Source organism: Coenobita brevimanus, chromosome 85, assembly GCF_032717465.1.
Source record: "Coenobita brevimanus isolate Jiangsu-jjx chromosome 85, ASM3271746v2, whole genome shotgun sequence".
Lineage (NCBI taxonomy): Eukaryota > Metazoa > Arthropoda > Malacostraca > Decapoda > Coenobitidae > Coenobita > Coenobita brevimanus.
In genome coordinates this window covers 4,926,867-4,954,252 of record NC_137038.1, presented here as the reverse complement: position 1 = coordinate 4,954,252, position 27,386 = coordinate 4,926,867, and the positions used below count along the sequence as shown (strand labels likewise).

Below are 27,386 nucleotides of genomic sequence, written 5' to 3'. Positions count from 1 at the left end.
AGATGTAGGAAAGATTTATGAAGTGGGGAGATGGTATGGGAGACAAAGGTTTGTGAGTAACTACAGACAAAACAAAGGTTATGGTACCTAGGGCTGGTGGCAATATTGTCAAAGTAGAGGGAGAGTGGCCATGTGTGCTTTGCCACAAGGGGGTGCGAAGTAATTCCATCTTGTGCAGTGTTTGTGATAAGTGGGTGCATAAGAGATGTATTTGTATTAGAGGTAGACTGTGAGATACAGCTGATTTCTTGTGAGCAGCATGTTGGGGAGAGCATGTGGAGATCGTCAGGCATGAAAGGATTGATGTTATTGGTGAGTCTTTCAAGTGTGTGGAAGAGTTTTATTTGGGAGACATGTTATGTGCTGGAGGTGGGGCTGGAGCTAGCTCTGTGGCTAGAGTGGGGAGTGGTTGGAAGAAGTTCAGGGAGCTGTTGCCTCTCCTGACATTGAGTGGGCTTTACCCCTGTGCTAAAGGATCTTTGTATGCAGCATGTGTTAGGAGTGTAATGCTGTATGGTAGTGAGACCTGGGCAGTAAAGGAAGAGGATATTTGCAGGTTCAGATGTACAGAAATGACATTCATTAGGTGCATGTCTAGTTCATCGTTGAGTGCGAGGCCCAAGGAGGCTAGGTTTATGATGGAAGAGTTAATAGGTAGGATGGGACTGGAGTGTATTGGTGTTATGATGGGGAGAGGTAGATTGAGATGGTTTGGGCGTGTGGAGACAGTGGGGGATGGCAGTTGACTGCAGAAAATGAGAAGTGCTAATGTTAGGGGTAGGGTTGCAAGAGGTAGACGGAAAACTACCTGGGATGAGGTCATTTAGTGTGTCCTCAGGGATAAGAGACTGAATAGGAGGCTGCCAGAAATCAAGCAGCATGAAGACCCACCATTAGGTGACCAAGGCCAACACGTTCAAACACGTTGGGGTCTTCAAAAATGAAACGAACTACAGTATCACATTTTTGCTTATGTGATCACTCTTATACTATGTGAAGCCTCACTGGTCGGTGTATGATTGCTGTTTTCACTTATTCAGTCACTGTTATCCTGTACGAAGCCTCACTGGTCAGTGTAAGATTGCTGTGTTCACTTATGTGATCACCGACATGGAAGCATACAGTCATTTGTTTGTTCCAAGATGCCTTTTGAACTCAGTCACTATTGGATGTGTTAGTTTCAGTGATGGAACAGTAGTGTAGTGTTGAGTTCAGCCAGCAAGTGAAGTACAGTGAAGTGAAACAACTATCAGTGTAGGTGAGTTGAAAGCCACTGTATTTCACACCGTATATTGCACAGTTTTTTCCCAAAAAATATTCCTTCATAAAGCACCTTGCCCATTGTACCCTGAAGTTCATGATTTGGGACAGGCCTATGGGTTGAAATGAATAGTACCAGTACCCACAAAACCCTGTTTGCCAGAGTAGTGAAAATAAAAACAAAATATGAGAGCCAAGACCACCAACAGTCAGAAGCAAATCACTCAATGGCCTTACTGATTTTTAATGAAGATTTAAATAATGCAGATTTAGATGAGTGTGCATTCTTATCATTAATACATCATGAATAAACAATAAACTAGGCATTCTGTGGGTTAGATATGCATATGCATGGAACAGTTGCACCACACCAAACACTTTGGTAGATTGTAAACAAGAGACAACTGATTGCTGTTAGCAGATGCAAGGTGGCAGTGAAAGATTTGTATATTCACGTATTTTCACTTTAGTAAATAATGTAATGCTGACTTATTTCCTTTACAACTTATTGGTGGATGTTGAATATGAATTATTAGTAAATTAAACTGAGTAATCTTTTTTTCCTAAATACCCTTCACCAGATCATGGGTGGGCATTATATGATGGGTAATTTTTAGACATTTTCAAGGGTACGCAACAAGTGAAGTGAAATAACTACCAGTTGAGGTTAATTGGAAACTTGATTTTAGACTTTTTTGGGTGGGTGACTCAGCCAAAAAATATTGTAATATCCGATTGAACCCACATTGTAATTGACTCAATATACTGTATGATATTTTGTCTTGTGATGGATTTTATCAGACATATCCTCATCATAAAACAAGGGTGTGCTGTATATCTGAGTAAATTTGAATGTGGAAGTAGGCTTGGTAAGCCCAGATGGAAGTGGATTGATGTAGTAAATGGGTACGTGAGCAAGAAGGGTGGAGGAAGTAACAAGGCTAAGAAATTGACAAGTGATTTGAACTGGTTGCATGAATTTTGTGTGGAGGAGTGTATGACCAGGGTTTGGCACCCTCTTTTAACTCAACAGTCATCAGATTGATTTGGTGAGATAGACTGGTGTGATCTTTCTATCCCTTTCTTTCTGGCTCTGGATCCTACCTCATCCCACCTTTCATTGGTAAAAAAGAGGCATGATGATGAGAGTAATGATAATGGTGATTTAGTGTTATAACCACTTCACTGTGATAATATACAGTATACAGTTTATATACTTTTTTACAGTGCTACTTTCACTGTTTTTTTCTGCTCGGGGAGACCATTCCAACTTGAAGAGGTTATAGATGATCACTCTTGTCTCCTTGAGTATGGTAGGTCCTTCCTGATTTAAATAAAGTGGTCTACAGGTGGATGGAAAATAGAAAAATAGACTTCATATTAAAGTTGCTAATTCCTTTATATGATGGTATTAAGTCAAGATGTGAATAAGGGAGTTATGAAAGTTGAAGAACCAAAAGAATTGATTATCATCATCATTGTCAGCAACAACAGCAACAGCAACCTTTGGCAAGCGATATTAATGGATGGTTGAAATGTGTATGGAGCTGTACATGATAAGAACTGCATTTTTTGTTTTTTGTTTTCTTCAGTTGACTATGGTATTAGGGAGCAATTTTTATGTTGATTGTTAGGTATAAGCCTATGAGGTGGAGTCTAGAATATCATAGGCTTAAATGATGAAAGAGTAGCTGCATGACCAAGTTTATTGAGTGCTGTGTGTATAAATTTATTGATTGTGTGCTTTCCTGTTCCAAGCTTCTGCCAGTCCATATTTTAGTGGAAAATTATGATGATGATGGTGATGACAACAACAGTGATGCACAGGTATTGGTTATTGCAAACTTGTGACCAGCCTTGTTACATTGCAGAAATCTCTCATGATTGTTTTTTCTCTTTGTACAGCATGTTGGTTATTGTAAACTTGTGACTAAATATCTCTCTTGACCTTGTCTCCATTTGCAGCTTAGTGGAGCGTGGTCAGCTGGAGATCGTGACGGGAGGGTGGGTTATGAATGACGAGGCCAACACTCACTACTTCGCCATACTTCACCAGATGACTGAGGGACACCAGTGGCTTGCTCTCAACCTGGGAGTCAAACCAAAGTAAGTTTCATCCTTCTGCAGAGGCGCTGTGAGAGTGGCCCATTCAACTATATTAACCTGTTTTTGTTGTGGATCAACACTAGTTTGTTTGGCCAAGCAAACCCATCAACTGCAGGCAAGCAACCACCCCTGTGTTACTATCCCATTCAGTGAACCAGTGTACTGTTGTGGTTGACGGTGCCTTAGCACAGCAAGGCATAGGGAAGTCTGAAGGTTTGGTTCATGGATGGTCATATTTCTTGCATCTCTTTACCCAATTAACAGTACTGTATTAAGTTCCGCTTCACCCTATGATTTGGTTATATGGCTGCCTTCATGCATTGTAAATTGTTTCCTGGGTTATAGGAAACCATTAAGCTTGTGTCGCTAAGTGTAGAGCCACTTGAACTGGAAAGAAGAGAAATAAAAAGTCACAGGAAAGGAAGGGAGAAGTATGAAAAGTGGGGGTAGACTCGGCAGTAAAATGATAGAGGTGAAGGAAGAAGTCGAAGAAGTCAACAGCAATACTGTATATCAAATGAGTGGATGCTGGTCGCCTCCACCTACCACTTGTATTAACTAGTAATCTGTGGCATTAGGATTTTGCATCCTACTTTTGGTACTTGGAAGAACAGTGGTTATCTGATGCCATCAAAAACTAATTTTATACCCTTGCAGTAAGAGAGAGCATATTACAGTGTGGGTATGTGTAATATAAAGCCAATATCCCACATAGTTTAGTCATAATGCTGTTAAGTTCCAGGGTTTTTGTTTGATGTTAAAATGTGAAAATTTATTTTTATAACAGTTTTTTGTACAATGAGATGAAAGAATATACTCTAAAGTCCGTGCAGTGATTTTCAGGTCATTGTGTACAATAGTGTAGTCTTGTTTAATTTTCAAGATGCAAATTTCAGGAACGTAAAAAACATTCAGCCTTTATCATTCTTTTTCTGTGCCTGCCCTCCTCTCTTCCTATTTCTCCCATCTTTCCTGTGACTACTTAATGCTTTTCTTTCCGTTACAGGTGGCTTTACGTTGAGTGACAAGCCAGATGGTTTCCTGTAAGCCAAGAAACCAATTACATCGCTGGGTGGTAACCATATAACCAAACCATACGTGCTCCCTACGTGTCAACTGGGTTGGCGGAGGGTTAGTGCCCCTCCCTGTAAAACGAATAACTCAGAGTCAAATGGCCACCTCATACGGAATTATGGCGTCTGGCAATAGATAGATAGATAGATAATATATATATATTAATAGTGAAGGATAGTGGCAAAAAAAAAAAATGATGGCATCGCATGATTTATTTCTAGTTAATAGTAACCTATTCACACAAAGCAAAACATTTTTATAGCCTGGCCCAAGGGATTAAGTCATAGTTGTCTGCTAGGCATCAAGTGATGAGTTCTAGTTTTCAGGTGAACCCCTAAAGACCTACGTCTGCTGAATGACAGTTTTGGAAAATGTAGCATAAAGTCCAGTGTCTGTCAATGGTACAGAGCCTACCAAAAACTGGCAAAAGGTAGCATCATCTCTTTTATGATGTATATGGGACCAAGCCAATGGGAACTACAGTATCTGGTGGGGTATGGCTGGATTGGGCCTCTAGAAGGGAGGAGGGTGACCCTTCCCCTGCCATCTCTCTGCCTACTTCTGCCCTTCTGGGTCCTCTCCTCATTATGGCTTTCCAACCACCCATACCCCCATATACCCCCTGGATACCATAGCTAGTGTTCATAGCAAGCATGCTTCCTACCTTCCTCCACTCCTTCTCATCCCCAATACCTCCCTTCCTCCCTCCATCCACCACCACACTCCCTCCACCTTCATCCATTCCCTTTGTTTCCAGGTACATGGGGTTTTCCCTTGCTGCACAGCACTGTAAACTTTATTTTCCTTTCATGATCATTGTTTAACCTTATTTTATACCTAGGAATCGATATTATGTCGTTTACAGTTGTGTTTGTATGGTTATTAATCATTCTCTGGCAGATTCAAACCTAGACTTTTTTTATTTTTGATAGTCGCAAGTACGGTAACCATTGGACATTTGAGCGTGAGATATAAATTTTCAGGTGTGTAAATTCAAGCTCTTGAAGTCTGTAAGAAAAGAACTACAACCTGAGAAAGTTGAAAAATTGGACCCTAATTGCAGTTGTGGGGATAGGTGGTCTGAGAAATTTGTGGTCTTTATGGGTTAATAGTGAGAATGCAAAGGGGAAGACAGGCACCTAGTTTTTTACATCATGATTGAAACACGTGATGCAAGTTAAAAGAAATTTGCCCCTTCTTCATATTTGCTTCTTGCATTGTAAGTGGAATGCATTCTAATCATTTTCTGTCCTCATTGGGGATTTATAGTTCACATCATAGATTTGGAGCTAGCTTGCACTGTCATAAGCCCAGTTTCAGTACGATCAGTAGTGCATGACTGAAAAGAAAACCAACAAACATCCTCCCATACCACAACACAACCAGCAGTTTACAAATCCACATCCATGTTTTAGTTCTGAAGCACATGATGAAGATAAAGTGTATAGTACACTGTATTTAGGGTCATTCCACAAAGATGTCAACATTTTGTGCCAAAATCAGAATTGCTTAAAAGTATGTAAATTATACATCATTTTAAAGCTTAATCATTGAATTTTATGAATCTGAAGAGAAAAACAGCCTAAACTGTCAACTAAAGGAGCTGCATAAAAAATTGTCATGTTATATCGCCGAAGAAAAATCAGTGCTGAATTTAGCAGTTTTCTTAACATCATTGACCAGAGTATGTTATTGTTTGGGATGCTGACATTGTGTTTTATTGAAGTTGCATCTATTTGAGTTGTGATTGACACTACAATTGTTTACATATATGTTGTGGTCAGAATGTAGCATGACCTTTAAATGGAAGTATTTCAGGAGTAACGTGGCTCACGTTTTTTCCCCATTTTTCCCATACACAGCTAACAAACTGGAGAATACCAACATAACTTTATATTATAAACAGGCATCCCAAGGCCTTAATAATGTAACGTTGGGATACTTTAAAGCAAACCCTGTTAAGCCATATGGTCCATCACACGTTACATGCCCACTGTGAGGAACGTTACCAGAAAATGATGTAACGTTTCTCACACACACCTTTGAACAAAAAATCAAAGTAGCTGCACTGAAGTCCAATGATAAAACCCCTGTGTTTGTAATTTAGTATGTTATCTTTAATTTTTTATTCTTTCCAGACAGTAAATTGATTTTGCCTGGTACATTTTACACATGTATCATTGTGGACTGATGGTTTCCTCTCCTCCCTCCATTCCTTCCTTCCCCTTCTGTCTTTCTTTCCTCCAATCTTTCCTCATCCTTCTGCCTACGGGTGACTTTACACTCCCTCTTTTGTCTTTCTTTCCTTCATTCTTTCCTCTTACTTCTGCCTATGGGTGACTCTACACTGAGTGAGAAGCCAAATGGTTTCCTGTACACCAGGAAACCATTTACTATGTTGGGTGGTAACCATATAACCAAATTATGACGCCTGGTGGATTAGTGGGTAATTACAGCGTTCCAATCGGATTGAGCCAGTGAAGGTTTATATCCAAGGGGTGTTTGGGGTTATTGCTTATGTAATGCCACTCAGGGATGAGTGAGGCTGGTTACTCTCATCTTAAATGTCAGGACCAACTTGCCTAGCCCCGGGCTCCTACACTTCTCATGGGGCAATGTAGAATTGGCGTGATGGATGGATGGATGGATCATTGTGGACTGATGGAGCAGCAGCCTACTTCAAGAATAGGTATTCTATGGCAGCTCGAACCTTTTACAAAGACATCCACAACTGCATTGCTGAATGGAACTTTCAAGAAAGTTATCATGGCAAAGGCCCTAATGATGGGATTAGGGCTTTACTAAACTGGAATGCCTACAGGCGAGTTTTGTAAGGTCGCTTTACAGTAAGGTCTACTGTAGAATTTTATGAGGAGGCTGAACAAATAACAGATGAAACTGAACTAATGTATGTGTCTGCTGAATGTATAAATGCTGAGAAGTCAAAATATGTAGAGATCTAGAAAAACTGTAAGGCAACAATATCCATTCAGCGGTGTAGGTCAGTAAAATCTCTTGGCCACTATAAAGTAGCATTGTATCATTTGACGGCAGACCAATCACCTTGTAAGCAGTGCTGTCTTCAGGAGACTGGCTATGACCCACAATCTGACTCCAGTACTAGCAGTGATAGGGACAGTACGCCATCTCTTGCAAAAATGTCAGAGTCATTCATGTCCCAGCCTGAGTCACAGAGTACCACTGATATTGAGGCAACACAAAAACCATCCCCAGGTAACTATGTACTAGTTCATTACACTACCAAGAAGTTGTCGAAGCATTATGTTGCAGTGGTAGTATCAGTTCCGGAGCCAGGCATGTTCGAAGTTAATTGTTTAAGAAAGATCTCGAGGCACTGACAGAGTGGGTGACAGCCAGTTTCATTTTCCTGACAACCCGGACAGAGACGAGATCTCAGAGGATATGGTTGTGCAGGTATTGCCAACTCCTCGTGTCAAGAACGACACACACATTCAAAGGGGCGAACTTTCCTTCCTCAATCAATTAGTCTAAAAAGATGAATTTTCCATCTTCGATGAGCAAGTAGTTGATCTTTAATTTTTGTGTTGTTTTTATCACTGGTGTGATATACAGGTAAGCTTATCATTTAACTTTCACATCAGTTACTGGCTGTAGGGTTACCTACTTGTTATAAGGTAATTTATGTTCATAATGTTCAAAATTACATTGTTCTTTTCCACTGCATCACCCCCAACCCTGCTTTACAAGATTCATGTTTGGTAATTTATCATGTGTTTCACATTAGTACTGATTTACATTGTTTTGTGATACCTACAGTTACTGTAACCTTCATAAGAGATGATTTTGTAATTATATGAAAAGCAAAATTTGCACAAGTAACGTTTCTCACTTTTCGTTTAACATGTCTCACAGTCACATTTTCCGTAACAGTAGCAAAATTCTAAGGAGAAATAGAATTTGCTGGGTATGGTTATGATCCTCATACATTGACGTATTACTGATATAAAGCACTTCTTGATTGAACCAGTCAAATCACAGAGTTACTGAAAATATTCATGCAAAGTAAAAGGTGGGGTAGCATCACAGTAACGTTTCTCACGCTGCTTTTAAAAATCTATATAAAATCTGAATAAAAACATATGAATGATCTGATTATGGCATAATGTAGTGTAAGGTGTTGGTAGTATACCTTGCAAATGGCATTTATTTATATTGCCTACTTAAGAAAATATATGTGAGAGTAGATCAGTAACTTGTCTCTGAATGTAATTTTTCTCACGATGGAATGACCGTTTAGCCTTCTTATACTGTATTGTAGTTGACTTCACTGTAGTGTGTGGTGCAGGCTGACCATACCTAATAACCACAGGCATATTATAATTGAACATCAGTTATTAGGGGCTTACGATCCTCTTTGAGATTATAAGTTGAACCACATGACCCTAGGAGTGACTGGGTTTTGAGACCCAGCCCAAAAGTCTTGTGTTTGGTTGAGGGCTGAGTGTATTTTAAGTTTTACCACTGCCACCCAGTCGTAATACAATCCACTATCCCACTTTTAGAGGACAGGGAGAGAGTCAAGGGACATATGCATAACTGGCTATATCGGTGCCACTGCATGAAGTCATCCCTCTCCAGCACCACTACCTTCCTGGTACAGTAGATGCTTGATATAACGAACTAATCCAGCAAACCCCCATTCCGTTATCTTGAATTTTCACCGAACTCAAGTTTCGTATCCTAGGCTTAATCTATCTATCTATCTATCTATAGCCCGACGCCCTAATCCCGCAAAGGGTGGCCACAGACAAAACGCCTCCAAGTCACTCTGTCACCCACCATTTGACTCCCCTCCCCCCAACTCACCCCCCCCCTCCCTCATATACCTCTCAACTCCATCCCTCCACCTCATCCTCGGTCTACCCCTCCCTCTCCCTCCCTCCACGTCACCTACATACACCCTCTTAGTCAGTCTTTCATTATAGGCTTAATATAAAGGAAAATTTTCTGGTGTTTTTAGCTATTTTCCGCTAAATCCTTGATGCCACCCAGACCTAGGAAACTATGCTAACTCTCAGTGCTACACACAGCGGTCTGAATCCATAATTTATACCCCCAGAAATGTATTATTGTGTGCAAAATTTTGCTTTATTTAACAGAAATATTCCGTTAAATAAGGCAAAAATATTGGGAAAAAATAATTCCTTCATCTTGAGTGTCTGCTACATTGACATTTGCTAAATCGAGTCCCTGCTGTGTATTTTTTTTTTCCTTCAGCAGTAGATGTGCAGTCTTGCTTTACCTGAAAATATTACTTAGCCCAAGATATTTCTTTTTCCATCAGCAATGGATGGGCAATTGACCCGTTTGGCCTGACCCCAACAATGGCATACCTTCTGAAGCGCATGGGCCTGGAAAACATGGTGATCCAGCGAGTTCACTATGCCATCAAAAAACATCATGCAAAGGAACATTTGCTGGAATTTGTGTGGAGACAGGTTTGGGGTATGTACTCTGTGTGTTGTTTGGATGCATGTGGCTGTCATATTTTATTCAGATTGCGGCTGAAAGTTTTTTTTCTGTATTAAAAGAAATTATACACTATTATAAAGTAGATAAAACTAAGTTTTTATCACGTTTCCTCATAGATAGCACTTACATAAAGTATGAGTATGCAGTGGTACCATGGCTTGCATAGTTATATACAGCAGCTTACTGTCTAGTGACTAGTTTCCATTGTATCCTGTAAGCATCTCATCAAGGGGCATACTGAATAGAAAATAAGTCATAATAACACAGAAAGCTAATGAAGATAAAGTAGCCAATTCTTGGGTCCCTTGAAAATGTCATAAAAAGTAGCTTAGTCTTGGATCCCTACATCTAAATTGGGGTAATATGAGATGGGTTACTACTACTCCTGTTTGATTGATAGTCAGAACTGAAACTGTTTCTGTGCAGATCCAAGCTCAACGACTGACATGTTCTGCCACATGATGCCATTCTACTCTTATGACATTCCTCACACCTGTGGCCCGGACCCCAAGGTGTGCTGCCAGTTTGACTTCAGGCGCCTTCCGGGCTCTGGGGTCACCTGCCCCTGGCGTGTCCCTCCACAGCCAATCTCAGAGATCAATGTGGCAACAAGGTAAGTTCATGGTTTTCTAGCTGCTGTTTTTCAAAGGCTTGAATGAGTGTGAGGCCAGTTTTAGCAGAGTGTATTGTTTGATAGTACAGTAAATCCTACCTGTACATTGCCTTGTTGATGTCCTTTTGTTTTTAATTCCGCAGTAAATTTTCAGAAAACTGCCCTTTAATAATCCACCACTACCTGTAAAATTGATTTCCCTGTTTCCCACAATTTGTAAAAGAAGTCTTAAGGAGAAAGATGCAGTGTGTTGGAGCACATCAGTAACTTATGACAAGGACTGTCTTTACCACTGCTTTTGTGCTGTCTCTCTTTTTTGTTTCTGTATCCAACCTCACCCCATCTCTGGCTGTAATTAGGGTGGGAATGATGATGATGATGATGATAACAACTATGATGATATTGTTACTGTTATGTATAAAGAAGATATTCTTGTAGTTTATCAGATAGCTTGGGGTTATAGGAAAGGAATTTTCTCTCTTTATTTCTAATTCTTATCTCATCCGGTCATAAGTGGGGAGAAGGAATGTTAGCAACTGTACTTCTCCATTCTCCCAGATATGTAAGAGGATTGTTGTTGGCAACTGTACCTATCATCTTCCCTACCACTTTAGGTCTGCCTCATTCAGTATTACTCTCAGTTTGAAAGTGAGGGTGAGGCCAATTTTGAAAGAGGCATATTTTATATAGTATGGAAGTAGAGAGTGGAGTAGTGTATTGGTGAAAAAGGAGGAGGAGGAAGAGTGTTTGAGAGAGTTTAGAGGTATATGAGCGTTAAATAGACTGGAAGTAGTTTTGTTGTAATGTAGCCATTTGCTGCTGGGAGTTCCCAGGAAAAAGTAAGGAATTGAAGATGATGATGGCAAAGAAGTGAAAGAGGAGTATCAGAGTGAGTGAGAGAGGTATATGAGGATAAAGTAACCTGAATATGATGGTGATGATGTTGATAATGAATGCAGTAATGACTGTACCTCTATCTACCTTCCAGGGCTCAGATGCTGTTAGACCAGTATCGAAAGAAAGCCCAGCTCTTCCGGACCAATGTTGTGCTCGTGCAGCTGGGTGACGACTTCCGGTATGTGAGGGCAGATGAGTGGGACCAACAATTCTTAAACTACCAGGCCATTTTTGATTACCTCAACTCTCACCCAGAACTTAATGTGGAGGTAAGAATTGGAGTCTGACATTCACTGCCTGTGCCGTCTTTCTGTGGTCTGTTGATGAATGTATTCTTTCATTGTGTCTATTGTACTGTGAACTCTCCTCAGTATATGTCATTTTTCTTTGTGTTTTTCTTACTGTGAACTTGTCCCATTTTATGTATTCTTTCACCAACTGTCTCATTGTTACTCAGAATTTCTATTGGTGTGTGTCCTCTTTCATTGTCTTGTACTGTTTTTTTTTTTTTTTTTTTTTTACCAGGTATGTATTCTTTCACTGTCTTTCTTTTTGTTACTGTGATATTCTCTCCATCGGATAGGCATATCGGATGGTGCCAGGATTCCGTTGGCTTGAATGATGAGTGAATGGAAGCATGGCCCTTTGAATTGGGCAGACTAAGGCTGTCTGGACATTGCCACTCCTCACTGTGCCCTTGGGTGGGACACGACAGGATGATGATGATGATGATGATGATATTCTCTCAGTTTATGTATTCTTCCATTGTCCTTCTTTTTCTTACCTGTTAACCCCCCTCAGTGTATGTTCTTTTTTTTTTTTCTTACTGTGAAATCCTGTTGATAGATGTCTTTCTTTGTCACTTTATATCTTACTGGCAGCTCCCCTAAGCATATGTCTTCTTTCATTCTCTCCTCTCTTCTGCGTGTTATCATTATCTTTGTTTATTTCAAGTTAGCAACAGATCCTTCGAAATTTTAGTCATCATTCTTGTCATTTTTCTTCCAGAATTAGTAAGGCATCTTTGTTTATTTCTTTCTTGCTTTTCAGTTCCTCTAGAGTTTTTCATATTCCACTTCTCTGCTAGTATTGATTTTTTTAATGGCATTTTCTTCAAGCTGGTCGTTTTCGTTTTTATCGTTTTTGTTTTCGTTTTTAAAGGCTCCAACATGCTTGCATGTGTCGGCCTTGGTCACCTAATGGCAGCTCTCCATGCTGCAGGATCCATTGCAGTCTCCCTGTTCAGTCCCTTAACCCTGAGGTCACACTTAATGACCTCATCCCATGTCTTTCTCGGTCTACCCCTTGTAACCCCACCCCCAATATTAACACTTCTCACCTTCCTCACCCAATTATCATCCCCCATCCTCTCCACATGTCCAAACCATCTCAATCTACCTCTCCTCATCACAACACCAATACACTCCAGTCCCATCCTACCTCTCAACTCTTCCATCATAAACCTAGCCCCTCCAGGCCTTGGACGCAGGGATGCACTGCACATAATCATTGTCATTTCTGTATGTCTGAGCCAGCGAATATCTTCCTTCTTCACTGCCCAGGTCTCACTACCATACAGCATTACACTCCTAACACATGCTGCATACAAAGACCCCTTAGCACGTAGGGAGAGTCCTCTCAATGTCAGGAGAGGCAACAGCTCCCTGAACTTCTTCCAACCACTTCTCACCTTAGCCACAGAGCTAGCTCTAGCCCCACCTCCAGCACACATGTCTCCCAAATAACAAAACTCTTCCACACACTCAAGAGATTCACCAGCAAGTTCAATCCTTTCACAGCTGACAATCTCCACCTTCTCACCCCGACACACCATACACATAAAATCAGCATTATCTCGCAGTCTACCTCTAATACCACTACATCTCTTATGCACCCATTTATCACACACACCGCACAAGATGGAATTACATCCCGCGCCCTTGTGGCAAACTGCATGAGGCCACTCTCCCTCGTCTTTGACAGTACCGCTACCAACCCTAGATATCATCATTTTTGTTTTATCTGCATTTACCCTTAAACCCTAAACCTTTCCTCCGCCTCCCTTTTGTTCTTTGCAATCAACACCAAATCATCAGCATACAACAACTCCCACGGGAGTCCGTTCTAAAGTTACGTGAAAGGGCTTCAAGTACCATGATAAACAACATGGGACTCAAGACTGACCCCTGATGCACACCAGCATTCATGGAAAACTCATCACTCAAATCTCCATTCACTCTTACCTGGGTGTGAGCACCAGCATACATAGCCACAACCACCCTAACCAGCCACTCCTCCAAGCCAAGCTCTCTCATTGCCCACTTCACCACCTCTCTAGGAACTCTGTCAAAGGCCTTTTCCAGATCAACAAAAACAAAATAAAGATCCCTTCTCCTACCAATATATTTTTCCTGAAGCTATCGAACAATGAATATAGCATCAGCGGTCCCCCTACCTGGCATAAACCCAAACTGCATCTCATCAATATTTACTCTTTCTCTAATCATACCTTCTAAAACTCTCTCCATTACCTTCATTATCTGATATAAAAGCTTTATACCTCTATAATTTCCTCTTTCCAAGGCATCACCCTTCCCTTTATACACGTTAACAATTACACTCTTCAGCCAATCATCTGGGACAACACACTCATAAATGATCCTGTTAATCAGGTCAGTGACTAAACTCACCCCTATATCGCCTGAGGCCTTCAACATTTCGGCAGTCAACCCAGACACACCTGCTGCCTTCCCCACCCTCATCCTGCCTATTGCCTCACTCACAGTAGCAGTATCAATTAAAGGCTAAGGGCCAGACACTGGATCTGCTGGCTCCAAACCTTCTCTGTCGCAGTCAGACTCCTCATTCAACAACCGGTTAAAATGCTCTCTCTATGCATCTTTAATATCCTCACTGTTCACCACTACCCTTCCTTCATCATTCGTCACACACTGCTCCCCTATAATATCCCAATTATCCCTCTTCACTTGACCTGCCACCCTAAATATATTTTTTCTTCCCCATGATTTAGGTTATCAAGCAATAGTCTCTGTGACTCAGACTTTGCCCTGTATACCTCTCTTCTAGCCCTACGCTTGGCAGCCAAATATTCCTCTTTGCTACCACCCTTCTTCCATTCCTTGTATTTTATTCACCTTTTTGCCATTACCATGGTCTGTGCAATACTGACTATGTTTATGTCTTTCTAATTCAAAATTCCTCTAGATGTCTGTCTTCCTTCATTCTTTCTACTTTTTGTTAGTTATTTTTTGTCTTAGTTTACCTCTTTCTACTTCTGAACTCCTTTAGATGTTTACCCTCTATTCTTTTGACTTTTTTATGTCATATCTCATTCTTTACTAGTCTTCACCCACAGAAATATGCAGGACTCATAGCCTTCCCATCACAAAATATTTGCAAATACCATTATCTTTGTTTTCATACCATTATTGAGCCCACAGTGACCAATTCTGACCAAAAAGTCAAGAAAAATGCTTTTTACATACAGTGATCCCTTGATTATCTGACGTAATAGAGCCAAAAGAATGTTTGGGTAATGGCTGTCCAGATAATGGACTTCTCCCCTGGCCCCCCTTTGTACATAACCTAAGTTTGAAAGCCAATGTAAAAGCCCACCACAGTACATCAAACAACACTTGTTCCTGTTGTTTAACACTGCTCTATCTGATCAAGCAGACCAATAAACCACAGCCAAGCACCTACCATGATCAGGCAGACCCATCAACTACAGACAAGCATTCACCACTGCAAGGCCATAACCTGCACATGGAGAAAAAAATAAAATAAAATAAAATAAAAAGCATGAAAACTCTGGCTACACAAGAAAAATGCAGTGGGCATACAAAACATAATGGTAAAATGGAACAAAATCTTGGTAAAATAACATCATTGTGCAGTACAGCAAGCTAAAATAAAATCAACATGAACGCTCACAGTTCGACCATTTCATCATCCTACATCAAGCTTAACCAGGATCTCACGCTTCTAAAGAGTTAGTACTACTTTCTTTCTTTTCCCTGGTGGAGGGGCCATCATCATCACATACCCCATGAAGAGGCATGCAAGGAATAGCAAGGCCTGAAGCAGTTAGGGAATAGCCACAAAAGCCACCACGTGCGCTGCCGTATCGACTGTCCGCGAGGAGCTGTTCACTACACTGTCGTCTTGTGGGAACCAAGAACAACCAAGGGGGTCTCTAGCGGATGCTGAGTGAACTACCCAGCCAGACAGGGTGGTGCCACCGGGCTATTCCCACCCGGCTGGGCACAAAATTGTTTGCTCGGCCATAAGTTCCTCCTGGATGCATGCTTTTTGTGTAGATAAAATGGAAAAAAATGTACTATTTGGTTTCAGAATGCCAGATCACAGCATCTAGGCAATGGATTATGTGGGTAATGGACGTCCAGATAATAGAGGGATTACTAGTATTTTCTCATGTCGCAATTTCTGACAGTTTCACGCTGTGGCGCCATGCGTCATTCCCAAAATTTTTGTTTAATATTTTTCTGTCATATCCTGGACTTACCCTGACCTAATGCAAGAAAAATTTGGCAGATCTCTATTACCATTTTCTTGAAAGAAATGAACAAACTCACAGACAGACATTTTCACGGGTCGCAATTTCAGACAGTTTTGCTCCGTCACATTGTGGGTGATTGCCAAAATTTGTTTGGTATTTTTCAGACAGTCCCTGGACTTACCCTGACCTAATGCAAAAAGAATTTTACTGTTTTGTTTTAGTTTTTGAAGGCTCCAACATGCTTGCATGTGTCGACCTTGGTCACCTGATGGCTGCTTTATTTGCCGCTTGATCTGTGGCAGCTTCCCTATTTTGTCTCTTAACCTGAGGTCACACTCAGTGGCCTCATCCCAGATCTTTTTCAGTCTACCTATCACTACCCTATCCCCAACATTAACATTTCTCACTTTCTGCACCTAATAGGAGCGTTTGCGCTGAGTGGAAAATCTGCCAGACACCACCAGAAACTATGTCTCATTTTCATTTTGACGGGCTAGGGGGGTCTTAGTTAAACTTCAGTGTTCTTTTTCTGATCAATATTTACGATATTGGTTAAGCAAATACCTTTTAAAAAATGTAAATTACTCTTACTTGTGCTATTTCACCCAAAATATCCCCTAAAAATTTGTATATTTATATATTCTTCCCTAAGAAGGTTAGGACAGTATCTGTCAATAAGACTGTTTTTGGACTGTAAGAAGCAAAAAAGGCGTATGAATAATGACATTCGTTTAAAATCTGACTTGTACAAAAAATGGCAAATATGGTCTATCCATAGTTTAATATTTATTAGACTCTAAAATGTTACGGCGTATCGAAACCTGGTGCTGCCAGACGTACGAAGCAAGCCAGCTGATGGAGCAGGTCACAGAGCAAGTAAAGACACAACTGTTTTGGTTTGCTTGGAAAATTTGTTGTACCGGAGGCAGCAACTAAATATCGACATGCTTTCTTGAAGTGAATTAAGTTTTATTCTTACTCACAGGCAGTTTAATGTGTTAGTATGAATTATAACTAACTTTTATATTTGGTTAAAGATATACATATATATTTCTATGCATGCATAAACCAGGCTGCAACCACTGTGAAATATTTTTTATATTACTATATTTTTTCATGCTGCATTGACAAAGCTCTGTTTTATAGAGAAGAAATAGAATATTTACATATTTTTACAATATATGAGATGCATGAAAAAGGCCATTCAATCATTGCCCGACATGTGATTTTTTTTCTGTCGACAAAATTAAAATACTGGTGATATCTGGCATTTCTCCAGTCATGCGAACGCTCCTATTCTCATCCCCCATCCTCTCCACATGCCCATACCATCTCAGTCTACCTCTCCTTATCCAATTCATTCCAGTCCCATCCTACCTCCCAACTCTACCATCATAAACCTAGTCTCCCCAGGCCTTGCACTCAAGGATGCACTGCACATCCACATAATCATTGGCATTTTTGTACGTTTGAGCTTGTGAATATCCTCTTGCTTTACTGCCCAGGTCTCACTACTGTACAGCATTACACTCCTTACACATGCCGCATACAAACATCCCTTAGCACGGAGGGAAAGCCTTCTCAGTGTCAGGAGAAGCAACAGCTCCCTGAGCTAATTTCAGCCACTCCTCACTCTAGCCACAGAGTAGCTCCTGCCTCACCTTCAGCACATAACATGTCTCCCAAATAACAAAACTCTTCCACACGCTGAAGAGACTCACTAAAAACATCAATCCTTTCACACCTAGCAATATCCACATGCTTTCCCCGACACACCACACACATGAAATCAGTATTATCTCACAGTCTATCTCTAATACCACTACATCTCTTACACACCTACTTATTACAAACTCTGCACAAGATGGAGTTACTTCCCACGCCCATGTGACAAATTGCATGTGGTCACTCTCCCTCTTCTTTGACAGTAGTGCCCCCAGCCCTAGATACCATAACTTTGAATTATCTACATTTACACTTAAACTCTTGTGCCCCATACCAATTCTCAACTTCCTGAATCTTTCCTCCGCCACCCTTTCATTCTCTGCAACCAACACCAAATCCTCAGCATACATTAACTCCCATGGGAGTCCATTTCTGAAGTCAAGTACCATGATAAACAACAAGGGGCTCAAGACTGACCCCTGATGCACACCAGTATTCATGGAAAACTCATCACTCAAATCTTCATTCACCTGTACGTGGGTGCTTTGCCATAATGACTCTAACCAGCCCTTCCTTGATTCCAAGCTGTCTCATTGCCCACCTCACCACCTCTCAAGGGACTCTGCCATAGGCCTTCTCCAAATCAACAAAAACAAGGTACATTTCCCTTTTCTTTCTTATATATTTTTCCTGAAGCTGTTGAACAATGAATATGGCATCAGTGGTCCCTTTGCTTGGAATAAACCCAAACTGCATCTCATCAATATTCATCCTTTCTCTAATCATGCCTTCTAGAACTGTCTCCATTACCTTCATTATGTGGTTTGAAAGCCTTATTCCTAAGTAATTTCCTCTTTCCAGGGCATCACCTTTCCCATTGTACACATTTACAGTTACACTCTTTAGCCAAGCATCTGGGACAACTCACTTATATATACCGGTAATCATATTTATCAGTTCAGTGACTAACATCACTCCTATACCTCCTGAGGCTTTCAACATTTCAGCAGTCAACCCAGACACACCTGCTGCCTTCTCCACCTGCATCCTGCCTGTTGCCCTGCTGGAAGAAACAAACAAATGGACAGACTGACACATACATAGTTTGATTTTATTATTCATTTTTTATTCTAGCAGTTAATTCTTCTAAATGTTTGTCTTCATTTCTGACCACTTTTTTGCCTGTTAACATTGTCTCTGTTTACGTGTCTAAATGTAAATTGGATGCTGGAGAGAGTTGCCTTCACATGGTGGCACTGATATAATCAGGCAGCTCCACTGCCTGGTTATACAAGGATCCCTCAGCTCCCTTCCTGTCCCCCGAAAAGAGGATGGTGGGCTGCAAGAGAAGGGCAACTTCAGCCTGCAGTTCACAAGATTCAGGTTTCAAATGAGCCTAGGGCTACAACTGCTGCTACTACTGCTACAAAATGTAAAATCATTCATGCCATTTTCCTGTGCACTTTATCCACATCCACACCCACAGTGTAGTACTATGTTCAGGTTACTGTAGTGAATGACAAGCTAAATGTTTTTTGCATTCAGAGACATTTATTTTATTTATTTTTTTTTTTCAGTGATTGTTAATGATGTTACCAACAAATTGACACCTAGTTGCTTAATGAATGTAAATGCCCCAACTGAGTGTGGTACTTAGAGGTTCAAGTCCTAGGGATGAGTGGATGATTGGTGGTTGTGTACTTAAATCCTCACAGGGTTACTTAACTGGTCCCCTCACCTAAATTATCCAGACTGTATAGACTAGCCCCAGGTCCATACATTCTTAATTAGGTAACATAGTTGGATGTTGGATAGTTCAGTGGGTGAACACACAGCACATGAGCATGAATTAGCACTAGCAAACAAACATTTGTTTGATAATGCAGACAGATGTTGAGGACAGCTGGATGTGAACAAACACATCAAAATTTGATCCATAGCTTGTTGGCTCAATCTGTAGTTCATCTTCACATTTCTTCACATTGACTTAGCTGATGTTGACCCACTGTCAGAGTATAGATGACATGGTTTATTTTATTAAAATTTCTTGTAAGTCACATTTGAATATCAGATCTTTTTTATTTTCCCTCATGCAGGCTCAGTTTGGCACACTAGCTGACTATTTTAGAGCAGTGCAAGAAGAAGGTGGTGGTGCTGGTGAGGGAGGTGCTGGTGGGGCTGCATCAAGCTTCCCAACCCTGGCTGGAGACTTCTTTACCTATGCTGATAGAGACGACCATTACTGGAGTGGTTACTACACTTCACGACCTTTCCATAAATCACTTGACCGTGTCCTAGAAGGCTATCTTAGGTAAGTTATGTTATAACATGTCAGGTTTAAGGTGATTTGTCAGTAAATGGATGGTTGGAGCCAAGATTCCAAGGACTTGATTGGTGTGTGAATGATTTTGTGGCCCATTTTACCAAGCATGCTGTTGATTGCTTTGTACTCTGATGCCTTCTCTTTCCTTGTTTCTTGATCCTACTTGATGCTAGGGAGAGGCGCCCTCACATGGAGGCACTGACATGGCTGGGCGGCCGTGCTGTCCTGTTATGCAAACCCTCCCCATCTCCTTCTCAACTCAGTGAAAGGGGTATGGTGGACTGCTGGGGGGGGACAACTTTGGCATACGGTCTGCTGGGTTCACATTTCAGATGAACCTGTGGTTATGACTACTCCTGTACTGATATGCTTTATCCTACATCACACCGTCTTTTTATGGTGAAGTAAGGGTTAAGATAGTGAGAATGATTATGAAAAATGACAGTCTCTTGCTTGGAGAGGTTAGTGCATGATTCAGCTTTCCTAGCTGACCATGACTACTCCTTGAATGTTGATTATTATTTTTTTTTTTTCTTTACTCCTCCTGCTATCTGATGATTTTATTCAGCTTAGATAGGCTTCCTGTATTGAAGTTTTTATTTAATGATATATTTATCACCTTCAGTTCATCTGTCCGAATGTAAATACGATCACCAGGAGATTGCAAACATAAAAATTTAAAAAGATGTCCTCAGGCTCACTGGACTACTAAGGAAATGTGTCATGTAGTTTTCCTAATATTGTACTTTATGGTGGGGGACAGGGCTACGTGGAGGCGATTTGTTTGTGGCCATCCCGTATAGGATTAGGGCATCTGGCAATAGATAGATAGATAGATAGATAGATAAACACTGATGTTAAATTTTAGTCGGTACACATTGCTCATTTGATATTCCATCATAGATATTACTGAATACATTTTATGCTTAATTTTTGTTTAGTATTGGATTTCATTAGCCACACATATTACTCACTTCATGTTCATATAGTTCTTCTGTATGGCTATGAAAATTCAGTATTCTTTATTATTGACCAGCTGTTAAGTCTTTGTATTTTATTGCTCCAGTCGAAGGTCATGTGAATATGAGGGGCAAGGGTTGCAGTTGAAGAGGTGAGAGAGAGGATGAGATTTTAATGTATTGGTGCTGTGTTGAGAAGGGGTAGATTGAGGTGATTTGGACATGTGGAGAAGATGGAGGGTGACAATGGGGTGCGGAAGATGAGAAATGTAAATGTCAGGAATAGGGTTGCGAGAGACGGACAAAAAAAGACCAGGAACGAGATCATAGAGTATGACACCAGGGATAAGGAACTGAATAGGGAGGCTGCCAGAGATTGAGCAGTGTGGAGAGTTGCCATTAAGTGATGCATTCAAGCATGTTGGAGCCATTATAAGTGGATTTGACGAAACTTCATTGTTTTAGCCCGAGACATCATGGTGCCTCACTCCCATCCACAAAGAAGCAAGAACCAAATATCTTTCCAACATTACACATCCTCTCTCCTTTACCAAACACTATAATTCACAAACACATACATAAGCACATAGCCACCACTGCCATCCAAACCCTTCAGTCGAACAGTATCCATCAAGAACCTCCCCTTCAGGAACTGTCCTACCCAGAGAGACATCAGTACACCTAGCCATACTGCAGTGTGGCCACCAACCTTCCATGCAACAGGACCAACACAAAATACAACTCACAAGCAGTCCACTCTGCCGACACTGCAGTGCAACCATCCTACACCATAACACACTAACTTACCACATGCACCACACTATCACAACACAAATAGTCTTTCAGTATAACCTCAACAAAGACCTCTGGGAGTAGCCAGTCAGAGTTGCAGATATCCTGTGGTCCACTGGGTTCAGAACATGATGAGCCTGAAGCTTCAACAACAACAACAACAATATTTAATTACAGTACAGTACTTCCAGAATGTCCACAAAAACTGCACTTTCAGAATAATGGGTGGGCTACTGTACTTTTATAAAGGATACTTTTTCCTGTTCATAGTCTTCACATCCATCTATAACTTATAGTACTGTAACCAGTCAGTCACCCTCAAAAGCCGAGATGTTATACTCACTAGGAAAGGGAAAGCAGTTACACACAGAATGGTAGTCCAACAGAATATCTTCAAGTGTAGGATGTAAGTACCTGTACTGTAATAATGATTGTATTCAGTGTTTTATTTATTTAACCTAATTCATCATGACAAACCATTCCCAGAGGAGCAGAGATCCTGTACTCATTGATGCTGGGTGCCCAAAGTGCGGTAGGAGGTGGTGGGGTGCAGGGAAGCAGCAGCGAGTGGGGCAGGCTGGGTGAGGCTTTGATGCAGCGGCTGGTGTCGGCACGTAGGGCTCTTGCTCTCTTCCAGCACCATGATGGCATTACTGGCACTGCCAAGGATCATGTTGTTGTTGATTATGCCAACAAGTGAGTCAAAACACTGGTGGTTCTTGCAGTTTTCTGTAAACATAAGAACATAAGAAGAGAGGATAACTGCAGTAGGCTGGTTGGCCCATGCTAGGCAGCTCCTAGAAGAGTAACTGAACTACTAGAATGAGATAAGGATAGCAAAGAAGAAAGACAGTGGTCATTATGATTAAGGGATGTCTTCCAAAATACAGTGCAGGACTGTATTGCATCTTCTTTACCTGTGTTACTGTGAATTGGGAGAACCTGCAGTCAGTCATGTAAGTAGCAAGAGAAATATGATAGTCATGTTTTTTGTAATTAAATATGAACTTCATGGGCTTCATGGGAATACCAACCATAAAAAGCCACATAATGAGGACTTACTCACCCTGCCCTAGGGTGGGAAAGGAGGTCTGGATGATGATGCTGAGTGTGAGTTTCTGCAATTTTTAAGGTTACTGTCCAGTTGCGCCCTGGTCATCAGCAAAGATGACGGTAACCAAAGCTATAGTTGATTCGGATACCTGGCATTCTGTTGTTCTAAAGCACTAGCTGGATTGAAGGTCAGGTGCTGTGCACATTGGTTTTGGTCCCTAAAAGATGGCTAGATTTTTTTTTTTCCTCCCGTTGGAAGCTTATCCTCATGCTCTGTATCATGAGTCTTGGTTTCACAATAGTTTTGTACATTTGGTTTCAAGAAAGTTATTGTACATCAGGGTAGCGTAGTAGTAATGATGTTAAAAACAACACAAGGGAGAAAAACTGTGCTTTTTTTTAGAGTTATAGTCTGAATTCTTGTCACCTGCGTAAGTCTCAATTATGTTAGAGCAAGATTTGAAATGCTAATATTTAGATCCCTCATTGTTGGAGCAAGCCAATACAGCTTCGGATATATAATAGAATAGAATCTTTCTGTTATAATATGGTGTTCCCAGATTTTTTTTTTTTTTTTTTTTTTAATACCATTTCTGTAATATTTCCATGATTAGAGAACAGACTTTTGTGTCCTTAAATGTTCTGATTTGTGGCAGCCTAGTCTCAGTCCCCTACACCTTGAAGAGGTTACCATAGTATGGGGTTGGCTAGTTTTTTTTTTTTCCATCCATCCATCTATCATTCAATCCTATGTTGCCACATGAGGAGCATAGGAGCCTGGGGCTAGGCAAGTTGGTCCTGACATTTAAGATGAGTGACCAGCTCCACTCATCCCTGAGTGGCATTAAGTGAGCAACAAACCCCAACGACTGGCTCAATCTGGTTGGATTGCCCTAAATACTCACTGAACCACCAGGCGCCTTAGTTTGGTTATATGGTTACCACCTAGCATAGTAAATGGTCTCCTGGTGTACAGGAAACCATGTGGCTTGTCACTCAGTGTAGAGTTACCCATAAACAGAAGCAAGAGGAAAAAAAAGAAGGAAAGAAAGACGGAAGAGGAAGGAAGGAAAGAGGGAAGGAAGAGAGAAAAAGGCAGTCACCTGAGAGCAGCACTACATCGAGTGAGTGGATGGCGAGCGACCAATATAATAATAATTATTTTTATTGTTTGAACTAGGCACTGAAACTTACTGCTTTGTTAGTCACCCTGTATGTTGTTTTGTTTTTAAAAAATAAATTGTACTGGTAATTTAATTTGCAGATTGTAACTGCAATAAATTATACCAAATTTTTTAAAATAACATTTTCATGCACTTATTTTGAATTTCAGGCATAATTATTGTTATTGATTTAATTTATTTTATTGTTCCTTTTTTAAATTCACAAATAGAAATCATCATCATCATCATCATCATCATCATCATCATCATCATCATCATCATCAAGACCATTCCCACCTTCGGGCAGGATGAGGAGTAGCAGCATCCAGACAGCTCAATACAGCCCAAGTTTGCCCATTCCAATGGGGAATGCTTCCATTCACTCATCATTCATGTCCCCGGAATCCTGGGTCTATCTGATACGCCAAAAACTTTCACCATTTTCTGTAGCCTCACGTAAATGTATCTGTTAGAGTCAATAGAAGTGCACCAGCAATAATTTTTTTGTACTACAGTCAATAGAAGTGCCTCAGCAATAATTTTTATGTTCTACAGTTGTGTGCATACTACTGTAATGTGATTGTTGTAATTGGTTGTTATTACAGTGACTTTTTAGAATGAGAACACAAAAGTTTGATGGGTCTCATATGGTACAACTTTTAGCATAAGTCATGGTTAGTCTTCATGCCATAGTGCAGAGAACAGTTTGCAGTGTAGCAAAAAGGCAAAGCATGTTTGGGTGGCCTGTGGTATTGTGGAGAAGATGCCCAGTCAGAGTGATGCCCTTCCATAGGTTTGATCCCCAAGAGGTGCCTTTAGTGTTTTTTCCTCAGCGCATGCAGTAGGCTGATCATCTGTTTTGAAATGTATTGGACTGTGGTAGCTTAGTCTTGCAATACACCTGGAAGTGAACAACAAAGGATTGCCAGTTACTGTTATACATAAGCTTTGGGTGGCATCACTACAGGTCTAAGTTCTTTACCAACGTTACGAATTCTCAGCCCTGATACCGTATGTGATTGTTTGACTCGACTGCTTTGTTGACTACTGTACTACATTTGTGCAGGTATATGTGAGGTACTTTGTATTAGAAGTGTTTTGCAGCTTTGAGGCATTAATGAAGAATCTAGTGGAAGAAAATAACTACCGTATTCATGAGATTTGAAGATTAAAAATATGTTCATTATCACCCAATAGGTTGATCAAGAGTGTGGATGACTGCCAGCATGTGATACAGCAGTCAGCCCACTACCTCCTCTCTATAAATCAGGTTAGTACTGAATGTGTGCTGTTGTCTGGATGTTTCTTTAGTTGACTTGTGTTCACCAGACAGAATTTGAATACTAAGTCCTGGTTGCATGAAGTTAGATGAACCTTTTGAGGTAGGAATAAGTCTCCTCAGTTACTAGCCAAACTGGTCCTCCAGTCTGACTGTACTTATCCATTAACTGAGCTTAGAGGAGTTAGAGGTCTTTGTCAAGTTAAAGCATTGTAGTTCCTTGGAGGGGTTGGGGAAATGCACCAGAGGTTCATCCGTGCAAGTAGAACAAGGACTTTATTGATATACTTTGAGACCAAGTTGTGTAAAAGAGTGTTTATACTTTTATCTTAACTCTTATTCATTTCTACTGAACACTTCACAGGCAATTTAGAGGGAATTATAACATGAAAAGTATGATAAAGCTAGGTTATTATATGACAATCATTAGATGGATGTGTAGTGCGTCTTTGAATATGAGGCCTGGGGAGAAAGGTTTACGATTGAAGAGTTGAAAGGAAGGATGGGACAGGAACGAATTGGTGTTGTGATGAGAAGGGGTATATTGAGGTGATTTGTGCATGTGAAGAGGATGGAGGATGACAGTTGGGTTCAGAAAGTGAAAATCGTGCACGTTGGGGGTAGCGTTGTGAGAGGCAGACTGAAAAAGGCCTGGGATGAGGCCACAGAGTGTGACCTCAGGTATAACAGATGAATACGGAGGCTGCCAGAGATTGAGCAGTGCATAGAGCTGCCATTAGGTGACCAAGGCCAACACATGCAAGTATGTTGGAGCCTTTATAAACAATACAATATGATGTGAACTTCCGTGAAGACTTATTTATACTGTAGTAAGAATGGGTTAGGATTTTGTATGAATATGGGCCCCAGTCGTCACCTCTCAGTCTTAGGACATATTTTTCAGAATTTTTTTTTTTTGCTGTCCATATCAAACATATTTGATGTATTTTCTTATTTTGTAAATCTCTTTTTTTTATTTTCTCCAGTGAGCATACATAAGTGATCTGAATGTTGTACATAATGACCTCAGGGAAAATGTCCTGGAGCACAGCAAGCCATTAGTGTGATGTATGTTCTTGTGAAAAATCTGTTGTTTATGTTATATCTCCTGCTAGCATACAAGAGTAATCCAAATGCTGTTTATTACTATATTAAACCTGGGGAGATGTTAGTGTTTGATGTATTTTCTTATTCATTTTTTAAAACCTGTTGCTCATTTTCTCTGGTTAAACTACAAGAGTGATGCAGATGTTGTGTAATATGAACTCACTGGGCATAACAGGCCACTAATATCTGATGTTTTTCCTTATTTCCTTTTTAAATCTGTTGTGTATTTTTTCCAGCGAGCATACAAGAGCGATCCAGATGCTGTGTATTACGAACTTGGGGAAAAGTTTACTGAGCACAACAAGCCCCCGTCAAAGATGGTGTTGGGACTTCAGGTTGGGTCGGTCATCCCAGCAGTAATTTATAATCCTGATGCACATAGACGGGTTCACCTCATCACTATTCGGACATCATCCCCGTATGTTGAGGTAAGAACACTTCTCTTTCATAGCTGCATTTTGTCCATCTTAACTTGGTAGTAATTTTTGTCATATTGCAGCCCATTTCCTACAGCTTAGTGGCAGAATAAAACAATACTGTGGCTCCACATCCTTTCCAGAACACTGTTTCATGACAGAATCTCTAATCTAGTGTTAATCTTTTGTTACAGCTCAGCATTGAAGATAGAGATTGCAATTGTAGGCCAAGCTAAAGTGAAAACAGTGTATTTGTGATTGGTGTAGGGATATGACTACCTTATGACCCAACATTCCTTTTCAAAGCAGCTTCATATCACTTACGACAGTGAAGTGTGTTTGTGGAAGGGGGAGGGAGAGTGAAATGTTCAGTATTTCACATTTGAACCAGGGACAGCGTCAGTTTATAGTGAAGGTCTAACTACATTTTCCAGAATTAATGGATCACAGTCATTTAACCTTTTGAATTAATTATTGGCAACCTCATCCATTCATGTTACTGCCATCATCAAACATGTGAATATATCAGGGTCATCAAGTGTATCAATTGCCAGACCACCATTATACACCGATACTGTCCCTAGTTCAGATGTGGCACGTGGTATCTCGTTTTTGTTTCGTTTTT

General features: G+C 40.6%; 1 protein-coding gene across 1 annotated transcript in view; it reads left to right on the top strand.

The window, feature by feature from the left end:
* Window positions 1–27,386, top strand: part of LOC145410338 (alpha-mannosidase 2x-like) — an 81,636-nt gene that overhangs the window by 22,922 nt on the left and 31,328 nt on the right. The window contains exons 6-13 of the mRNA XM_080280476.1: window positions 3,226–3,366; window positions 9,767–9,927; window positions 10,381–10,567; window positions 11,556–11,733; window positions 19,766–19,980; window positions 22,230–22,439; window positions 25,157–25,229; window positions 26,582–26,773. Of these exons, the coding sequence (XP_080136602.1) occupies window positions 3,226–3,366; window positions 9,767–9,927; window positions 10,381–10,567; window positions 11,556–11,733; window positions 19,766–19,980; window positions 22,230–22,439; window positions 25,157–25,229; window positions 26,582–26,773 (1,357 nt within the window). The remainder of the gene's footprint in view (window positions 1–3,225; window positions 3,367–9,766; window positions 9,928–10,380; window positions 10,568–11,555; window positions 11,734–19,765; window positions 19,981–22,229; window positions 22,440–25,156; window positions 25,230–26,581; window positions 26,774–27,386) is intronic.